The sequence below is a fragment of the Sorex araneus genome, chromosome 2, assembly GCF_027595985.1.
Source record: "Sorex araneus isolate mSorAra2 chromosome 2, mSorAra2.pri, whole genome shotgun sequence".
Classification (NCBI taxonomy): Eukaryota; Metazoa; Chordata; class Mammalia; order Eulipotyphla; family Soricidae; genus Sorex; species Sorex araneus.
Window position 1 is genome coordinate 125,551,069 of NC_073303.1, and position 10,068 is coordinate 125,561,136.

At 47.7% G+C, this 10,068-nt stretch overlaps 1 protein-coding gene across 1 annotated transcript; it reads right to left on the reverse strand.

Annotated features, from left to right (window-relative positions):
• Nucleotides 1-618: 618 nt before the first annotated feature.
• POLR2K (RNA polymerase II, I and III subunit K) lies at nucleotides 619-3,564 on the reverse strand. The gene is made up of 4 exons (XM_055127517.1): nucleotides 3,444-3,564; nucleotides 2,681-2,750; nucleotides 2,297-2,389; nucleotides 619-829 (listed from the first exon to the last, which is right to left on the reverse strand). The coding sequence occupies exons 2-4, from the start codon at nucleotides 2,739-2,741 to the stop codon at nucleotides 807-809; spliced, it is 177 nt and encodes a 58-aa protein (XP_054983492.1). The 5' UTR covers nucleotides 2,742-2,750; nucleotides 3,444-3,564; the 3' UTR covers nucleotides 619-806.
• Between the last annotated feature and the right edge of the window lie 6,504 nt (nucleotides 3,565-10,068).

Sequence of the window (10,068 nt, forward strand, 5' to 3'; positions counted from 1 at the left end):
GGCTTTAATAAAAGTTGGACTATATGTCATCGTCAAAATAATGATCAGGGAGGTCAACTTGGCATTCCATGGTGAAGAAATGGGGGACAGGTGCAGTACAGATATGACTATCCATTTTACAGCCTTAAAAATCTGCACAAAATTTTAAGTGTTTCTTCAGTAATTCAGAGTAGGCCAGTCCTTATTTTTTATATCCAGAAGCAGAATTTTCTACTTTTGCGAACTGATTATACCTGGGAAATTTCTACCTGCCTTAATATTCTGCTTTATTCACATAACTTGGGGCTTAGTCTACCTTAGAGAAAGCAACCATTAACATTTCTGCCCAAATTTAGAAAAAGAAATCAACCATTATAAGGACAGAGGCTTACATCAAGTGACATAAAGTACAATCCAAAATGACGTGTATATAGAGATAGTAAAGGCACTGGCATACTCTATTATTAAAAGTGATACTAGAGTTTATATAATTGGTAATGGAAAAAGTGGCTTCTTAGTGTTACTCAGATATTCAGAGAGCTTCGCAAAAGTCCAAGTCGTGATTACAAGTGATTATAAGCACCTTTCAAATGTCAGCATGTCGGATTATATACCATAAAATACCATAAATCATGCAACTCAACAAAAATAATTTCTTTATACAAACGCTTATATCTTAAAGACTACATGTTTTTATAAGGGAAACAAAATAAAATCATAGGTATAGAGTTCTATTCACAACAGTAAGTAGCTAATCAAACTATATAACACTGAGAAAAAAATCAGCAAATTCAAACATGTGAAGATATTCCTTTGAATTCCACATTTCATCGAGCATCAAAGACCACCACTGGGAAAAAAGTTAAGGAAAAAAAATTTTTAAAGACATGAATGAATTAACATCTTCAAGTCCTTTCTTCATTTGCAATGAGTAGTTATTTAAAATACACATAGGAATGGAATTCATATTTTCTAAGACAACTGGAAATATACTAAACTAAAAAAATTTTTACTGATCCCTTTCCTATGACAAAAACCAACTGACCAAAAAATCAATTTAAAAAAAAGTTTATGGATGTAGGTCAGCAGTAGAACACTTACATGCGTGAGGCCCCAAGTTCCATCCCCAGCAGCCCCCAAATCCCCAAAAGGTGAAAAACGTGTTGATTTTAAATTACTGTTAGGGCCAGAGAGATAATATAGGGGATAAGAACAATTGCCTTGCTTGTGGGGCAAATATGGTTCCTCCATGCACTGCCAGGAGTGATCCCGATGCAGAGAGCTATGAGTAAGCCCTGAGCACTGCTTGGTGAGTGCTCACCAAATCCAAAATAAACAAAAAACATGTTGAAGCAGCCCAAGGAGGACATGGGGGAGAAAAACCAGTGAGTAACGCAAGTTCTTGAGGCTGAGCTCCTGATCTGAAGCAAATAAAAATCATTTACCCCTTAAAAACAACAGAGTCTGGAAAATGAAAATATAAAACATTATTTTCAGCTGGGGAGGTAGCTAAGTAGAGGAAGACATGCAGCACCATACTAAGGGTCTGTGTTTGATTCCTAGCACCCCCCACCCCACCCCTCACATATCAGACTTACTCTAATAAATACACAAATAAAATTCAAGGGGCTGGATAGTACAAAGGTTAAGGCGCTGCCTTGCACACAGCTACCATCTGATTCTGGGCGGTATATATGATCCCAGGGGCAACTCAGTGATCCCTGAGCAGAGATCCCAGAGCTCTGGCCCAATCCCCACACCAAAACAAAGTTTTAAAAATTACCGTTAGAAAACCACACAATAATTTATTCTTAACTGTGGACAAACACACAGGTCTCAGTTCTCTGCTCCCATTAATCGAAAGACACAATAATTAGACAGTTCTCTTTTGGGGGATTTTTAGCCACACTTGTCAGTGCTTTGGTCACTCCCAGCAGAGGGTGGAGTTGGGTGGCTGGGAGGGAAGGATCAGTCCTATCCTAGGAAAGTACTTTAATCCCTGCACTATTTCTGCAGCCCTCTGTGTCTCCTTGTAGTTTTAGTTTACCCATATACTCAAACTTATAAATGAGCACTTAGCTAGAAATAGAATCCTGGGGCAGGAGAAACTGCCCAGTGAGTTCCAGGGCAGGCTTTGTACACAGGGGCCAAGGCTCAATGCCGAGAACTACACGGCCCCCACAGCACTCAGCCAGGAGTAGCCCCTCTGCAACGCTGGTGTCATAAAATAGAATCCTTAGCAAATGGGTCTTTTCTAATCCCCACACTTGCCCCCTTTCTTCTGCCTCCAGCTTAGAAAGCATAGTCGAAAGGATACATCGTTTAGTCCTTTTCTTGTACATAATTCTGTATCCACATTCTCTGCATCTGATTGGATCCCTGGATTTTATTTCATTTTCCGTGTGACATTCTGAAAAAGAAAATATGGCCATTCAATGTGTAAGAGGAAAGCATTACAGCCAAGCAAACTGTCTGTAGTAAAATATACTCAAGCTCAAGGGTATGTTAGTGTTAGCAAATAAATTAAGGATGACAGAAAAAAGAATTGTGGGCAATGCACGGGTCCAGGAGAGGAAACGAAACTTTAATATGAGGAACGTTTATAGCTGTCAAAGGGTTCTACTTCGTAACTTCAAAGGGAAACATTATTAAAACATACAACATGAAAGAATAAAACACTGTCCATCGAGTCAACTCTTACCTCCACAGATATATATCATTGGCTGCTGCTTTGGGGGTTGGACGTCCTTCTGGGTGTCCATTGGTAGCTCCTGAAATCAGACTCAAGACACTTAATATGGCAAAAGGGTTCTTCACAAGTCTGTACTCTTCCCATCCCAATGTGTGGCTCTAAACGGAACAAGATACCCAAATTTACTTATTCCCCAATTCGACCCGATAAAAGAGAAAACCAAGCAGTCATTTGACGTTGCCTCCTAATTCACACGCAAAGCTTGGAAGGCATCTTTCCTATTTCACAGATGAAGACACAGAGCCTCAGGGATACTGGCTCGCACAGGATTAGTGGGAATTCAAGAAGCAGCGAGATTCCGACCTGCCAAGCTCGAGTCTTTTTACCACTGGCACGAAGTGGTGTGTTTCCACACCTTCGTAGGAAATGGCTAAAAATGATATCCTTCTTTGGCTGGAGAGCGAGTACAGCGGGCCGGGCGCTGGCTTGCAGGCCGCGGACTGGGTCCCATCGTCGGCATCCCATAGGGAATAAATTCTGAGCATTGCCAGGTGTGACTCCCAAACAAAACCAAAATTGTTTCCATCCTGTCCTCTGCATGCACTAGAAATGCCTCCTGGGGCCAAGGCAGAGGAAGACTAAGAAAATGACTCCAGCTAAGCAGCAAGAGTTCAGAGGAACTAGAAGCACGGCCCAGTCTCTCCCAACTCGAATCCCCAAGCCAGCGCATCTAAAGTAGGGCTTTCCTTCCAGTCCCGTCCCGCATGTTTACCTCCAAACCGCACCGCCAGCTGCGTCTAAGATGCAGAGAACACTAACTCCTCGCTTCCCCTTCCCGATGCCGGCTCCAGGCACAGCCGCAGCCAACTTCCGGCGCCGGCAGATGACGTCAGCTACCGTCCCTTCCGCCCTGGCGGTTGCTGGGGGACTTGAACTGCGCGTGCGCGATGGAGCCCCTCGGGGGGCGGGGCGGAGGGGAGGGAATGGCGCGCAGTTGTACTGGGCCGTCGGTCGGGCTGGGGCTGCTTTCGAGTTTTCATTAAAACGGAGCGTTTAGGGGCTGGAGCGATAGCATAGCGGGTAGGGCGTTTGCCTTGCACGCGGCTGACCCGGGTTCGATTCCCAGAATCCCATATGGTCCCCTGAGCACCTCCAGGGGTAATTCCTGAGTGCAGAGCCAGGAGTGACCCCTGTGCATCGCCGGGTGTGACCCCAAAAAGCAAAAAAAATAAAATAAAACGGAGCGTTTAAACCGAGCCCCGCGTGTCAGGCTGGTCTTTCTGACTCACTCCTGAGGTCGCTAGGAGGTGACAGTCCTCCGGAGGACAGAGGACTGGAAGAAGCGCAGTGTCCCTAGAGTGCTCGGTGAGCCGTTACCGCGAGGGCAAGGAGGTAGGGGCCCCGCAGCTGCTGCGTCTGCCAGGGGAAAGGGAACAGAACGTTGTTTTTCCATTCGTGGAGCCGTGTGCTGGAGCTGGCCCCTGTTTATTTCAGGTTTTTTAAATTTTATTTATTTATTTATTTGTTTGTTTATTTATTTTTTATTCTTTGCCACTTTTTCTCTCTTAAGATACCTGACAGTCCTCTCGCCCCGCCTTGCAGAGGCTGGCGTGGGGGCAGCCACCGCATTCAAGCTAAGGGATGTGGGTGACCGCGCTCATCCACTGCCCTGTACAGCCCTGTGGATTTTGTCCCGAGGCAGAGAGATCCGCCCAGGCGCTTGCTGTGCATGCAAGGACCCCGGGTCAGAATCCAGGCACTGCGTGGTGCCTACCTGGGCAGGGCAGATTGTGGACCAAAAATATAAAATAAATGCTGTTGGCTTCACAACACTTATATTTGTTTGCTTCCTTCACACTGTATCACAAATAGGAGAAGAAAGCGATTAACATTTAGAAAAGAACCCAGTGAAATGTCATTATAATGAAGCGGAGAAACCGATTTCTTTCTCCTCCATCCACAAGTCGTGAATTTTGAGTTACCTTGCGCTCTCAGAAAGAGCTCCAACTGTCCGTTTTAACGGGAGATTTAAGTTGATCTTTCCCATCTCCCTAGCCTCCCATTTTTAAGTTCCCAGGGATACAGCATAAATTTTTTTGTTTCTCAGAATGACACCAGACACAAATATTCTGGCCATCACCTTTGTTACTGAGTGCCTCTCAACCAAAGAGAGAAGGTTATCAATAGTAGCGTCAAAATAAGCTTCCTTAGAAGAAGTATTATATAGCACCTAATTAGGAATGTTGGTGAAGTGCTCCATAAAGAGAAGTGTTAATAATCACAAACTGCTCTGGATTCTGACTCTCCAATTGGGTTATCAAGCTGATTCTGATTTATCAGACTATGGAGAAGAGCATGGATCAACTTGCATCAAACACAGTGGGAGTGGATCCTGGGACTCATCAGAGGGGCAGGGCAATGACAATTGGAAGCAAGGAGATGGAAAACTTTGTGTTGATTCTAAATCTCACATCAGGGGGCTGGATCGACAGTACAGCGGGTAGGGCATTTGCCTTGCACGCGGCTGACCCTGGTTCGATTCCCAGCATCCCATATAGTCGGTGCTCAGGGGTAATTCCTGAGTGCAGAGCCAGGAGTGATCCTTGTGCATCGCCGAGTGTGACCCAAAAAGAAAAAAATTAAATTAAATTAAAAAATAAATCTCACATCATTTTCCCCCACCAGCAGGAAGCTGAAGTTTCAAGATCACTATGTAGGTTGCTTAGTAGAAACATTTATCAATGGTAGCAGGTTATCTTTCTTGAGCACTTACTATGTGGCAGACATCACTACATCATCCTTACGGGGTAGTTGCCTTGCCATCCGGAATACCAGTGCCTTTTAAGAAAAGCACAGGAGTGATAGTTACAGCGGGTAGGGTACTTGCCTTACATGTGCTGGTCCAAGTTGGATCCCTGGCACCCCATATGGTCCCCTAAGCCTCACCAGAAGTGATCTCTGAGGACCACTGGGTGTGACTCGAAACAAAATCCTGAGATGGTTATGGGGATGCAAGTTAATATTTCAGCCTGAAAGTCTGATTCTTTGTTCCTTGATCCATTTTAGCATAGCTGCATAGCTGAATATCACAGTGATTAGAAGATCGGAAAAGTCTTCCATTATCTTTTCTTATGGAGTTGGGGTGGGATTTGGCTCACACTGGCTGTGCCAAGGACTTACTCCTGCCTCTGTGCACAGGGATAGTTTTTCACTGATGCTCAGGGGAGCCATATGGGAATCAACTGGGTTTGGCTGGAGGCAAGGCAAGCAAGACCTTAACCCCTGTACTATCTCTCAGTCCTTCTATTGTTTTATGAGAAGCATTAAGTCTTGTAAAAAGCAGACAGGTTCTAAAATTTAGAACCTAAATTTTAGAATTTAGAATGTGGTCAGCAGTGGGCTGACATAAAATCCAGAGAGGAAGACAAGGAGGTCAAAGACTGGTCAGTAAACAGCAAGAAAATAGCATGCTTCTTATTTTTATTATTTTTTAAACTGGAAATTATATTTATATATATATTTATTGTTTTGCTTTTTGGGTCACACCCAGTGATACTCAGGCATTACTCCTGGCTCTGCACTCAGAAATTACTCCTGGCGGTGCTGTGGGGACCATATGGAATGCTGGGGATTGAACCTGGGTTGGCTGCATGCAAAGCAAACACCCTCCCCACTGTACTATCGCTCCAGCCCCATAGCATGCTTTTTAACAGAGATTAACCGAGATTTAATAGCTCTATTAAAATTATTTAATAGAGATTAATATTTAATATATTAAGTATTTAATAGAGATTAAATATTCCATATCTGGATGCATAATCTCTATAGCACTCTAACCCTGGGTAGCCTCTGTCTTCTTCTTTTTTTTTTTTTGCTTTTTGGGTCACACCCAGCGATGCACCAGGGTTACTCCTGGCTCTGCACTCAGGAATCACCCCTGGCGGTGCTCAGGGAACCATATGGGATGCTGGGAATCAAACCCAGGTCGGCCGCGTGCAAGGCAAACACCCTACCCGCTGTGCTAGCGCTCCAGCCCCCGCCTCTGTCTTTTTGAAGGGAGCGGAGAGGGAAGTTTTGGGCCACATTTGACTCTGGGCAAAGGAGTTGTTCCAGGAAGTGCCTCAGGGACCATGAACTGCCTCGTGAAAGGCAAGTGATTTACCATCTGCACTATCCCTGCAGCCCACTGAAGGGATCTCCGTAGTTCAGAGCTGCTACACTAGTCCCTTCAGCAAGGTCTTTCCTTTTAAGGTGGTATACGCAAAGGAAGGGGCAGGGTTGGGATCCCAAGTGCCCTCTCCAGCTGGGTGAGCACCCTGTTCCTGAGTTCACCATTAAGGAGCAGGCTTTGTGTCTTGGGCTCATTTTGGACCTGGGCTCATTCCAGTAGGATGCCTCATTTAGGGTCTAGACAGAGAGTAAAAGAACAGGAAAGGGAGACCAAAATAAGACTGCCATGAACAGAAGGATAATACCTGGTAATCAGCCACCTTTTAGATGCCCAGACATACTTAATGTTTAAAAGTGGATGATTAGAAATTATTGCTTGTTTTGTTTTGTTTTGTTTTGGGGTTACATCTGGCTCTGCTCAGGCCTTACTCCTGGCTCTGCACTCAGGAATCACTCCTGACAGTGCTCAGGGGTGCCAGGAATCAAGCCCATGTCACAGTGTGCAAGGCAAACACCCTACCAGCTGTACTGTCGCTCTGGCCCAACTGTGACTATTTCACTCTTACTAAAACCACTTTCTTTAGTTCTCTTAATTCTCTAAATACAGTCTTTTAAAAAAATATTTTAGCCATTCATAGCCGTGTTGAGGGGGGTCACTCCTGGCGGTGCTTGTGGGACCACATATGGTCTTGGGTGTTAAACTGGGCACCACTGCCTACAGCTTCTTAACTCCTATGCTCTCTCTGGTCCCAACATTATTTACATTACTAATACTTTATGCGTTAATACATAATTCTAATTTAGTGATTATGCTTTAATAATGCTTTAATACTTAATGCTAATTTTAATACTTTATGCTTTAATACTTAATGCTAATTCAGCATAATTCATCCTTCTCCCAAACCCTACCCTGACCCAAACTCCATTTCTAGAAATGGTGCTTAGCGTTAAACTAGAAACCAGTAGGATTACAGAAAAAGACCAATGAACAGTTAGTGAGGAGGAACAGGGCGGAGTGGGCGGGGCACAACGGGCCGGGGCGGGGCCCGGCGGGACGGGGCGTGGCCTACCGAAGGGGCGGAGCCTAGAGGAACGGGGCGGGGCGCGCTGCGTTGTGTTGCGGGGCGGGGCGTAGCGGTTGCTCTGGCGGGCAGTTCAAACCGCAGCAGGGAAACACGGCGCCACCAAGCTAACCCGGCGTGGGGGTTGCCATAGCCCCGCATCCCGGGGGGACGAGGCGTGGCTCCTCCCCGGCGTGCCCGCGGCGGCCGCCTGTCCCTCCGCTGGCCACCTTGGCCGCCGACCTGGGCCACCTCCCGCTCGGGGCGGCATCGCGGGGGCGTCCAGGTGGGCGGGGGCGGCGTCCCTCGGGCTCTGCCTCCAGGTGGGCTTCGGAGAGGCCCGGAAATCAAGCCGCCCTCCGCTTCCTGCTCTCCAGGTGACGCCCCCCCTACCGGGGGGACCGTTAGCTCGCCCCCGACACGCCCCCACTTGACACTCGGGGGCGAACCAACCAATGTCAGCGCCGCCGCGGCCCCTGCACCTCCACGTGTCCCCCCCACCTCCCACAGTGGCCGCAGCAAGCCGACACCCAGGTGACTAGGTCCTGGCAGGCGCAGGGGGCCCTGCCCTCGGCCTTGGCGCGCGTTCCAAGCCCCCCGCAGCACGAGCTGCGGCGCGCCAGGGTTAGCCGGATGCCCGGGGCCGCGGCCAGGTCTGGCGCGGGAGTTTGCAAGGCAGAGGGGCCGCTTCGCTAGTTTGGAAGCCCACGTTGCTTTGACGTCGCGGAGCTGCAGGCTGACGGCTGGTAAGACTAACAGATGAGGGACATTTCCTGCTGCAACCTGACCCAGTGCAGTGGTCCAGACCGAGCGCTCGGCGGGAGTTTTCTCAGCTCTCCTAGCTGGGGGGCCGGTGTGAGAGCGTTGCGAGGAGGCTTGCTAATGATTGCTCGCGGGAGTGGGGAATGAGTAAATGCAGCGATTCTACAAGCAACCCGGGATTTCGCTTGAAGTTTTTTTTTTTTTTTAAGTTAGTTTTTGGTTTGGGGGGTCACACCTGGAGGTGCTCAGAATCAGTTCCTGGTTCTGTACTCAGGGGTCGCTCTTGCGGTGCTGGGGGATCAGGCTGTGTCCATGAGCTCCAGCTGACTGAGCTATCTCTCTGCCTCTTTAAGGTTATTTTATTATTATTGGGGGGGGGGGGGGTCGGTTTGGGTCACACCCGGTGATGCTCAGGGTTTACTTCTGACTCTGCGCTCAGGGATCACTCCTGGAGGGGCTCGGGAGACCATATGCGGTGCAGGAGATTGAACCCGGGTTCGTGTACAAGGCGAGCATCCTGCCGGCTGTTTATCTTTCCCGCCTTGGACCGTGGTGCTCAGAGATCACTCCTGGCTGACCGTGGGGTGGGGGCCATATGACACTTCAAAGGTGTAGATGAACAGAAATTTTGTTTTATTTAGTGCCTTTTTTCCAAAACACTAGCTATAACAAGTGGCATATGAAATTCAGGAAGCCACGCTGATCTCTGCGTCCTCGATTGGTTTCTGAAGCTTGCCTCTCAAGTCTCCAAAACTCTAGCTTGGTGAGACACCTAATGGTGAAGGATCGAAACAGTTTGGTGTTACTTTTAACATTTTTTGTCCCCTTTCCGTTTTTGGGCCACATCTCGCAGGCAGGGCAGTCTGCAGGACTTACTTACTCTTGGGTCTAGACTCAGGGATCACTCCTGGCCAGACTCAGAGGACCATGTGTGGTGTCTGAAATAGAACCCTGGGTGGCCGTGTGCAAGGCAATCATCTTACCTGCCGTACTTTCTTTCAGGCCCCCTGGTTTTAATCTTACCAAATAGCAGGAAGGAAAGTGTTTCTGTTAGAATTGGTGGGGTGGGAGGTGCTTTGGGGGAAAGGGTGTCATTGCTCAGGGCTTACTCCTGGCTCTGTGCTCAGGATTCACACCTCTCCTGACAGGGCTTAGGGGACTCAAGGGACCATATCAAGTGGACCATGTGCAAGACAAGAGCCTGAGCCCCTATACGATCTCTCCAGCACATTTCTCGCTTAAAAGTTAATATTTGAGGTCTGGAGCGACTGCACAGCGGGTAGGGCGTTTGCCTTGCACGTGGCTAACCCAGGTTCAATTCCCAGCATCCCACATGGTCCCCCGAGCACCGCCAGGAGTAATTCCTGAGTGCAAAGTCAGAAGTAACCCCTGTGCATAACCTGT

What these genes read in the sequence shown, in the direction of transcription:
- POLR2K (XM_055127517.1), bottom strand. Translation starts at nt 2,741, where the DNA reads ATGGACACCCAGAAGGACGTCCAACCCCCAAAGCAGCAGCCAATGATA. An exon ending in AATGATATATATCTGTGGAG is followed by an intron (nt 2,390 to 2,680) that starts GTAAGAGTTGAC and finishes TTTCTTTTTCAG; the next exon opens with AATGTCACACGGAAAATGAA. An exon ending in CAAGAAAAGGACTAAACGAT is followed by an intron (nt 830 to 2,296) that starts GTATCCTTTCGA and finishes CTTTTTTCCCAG; the next exon opens with TGGTGGTCTTTGATGCTCGA.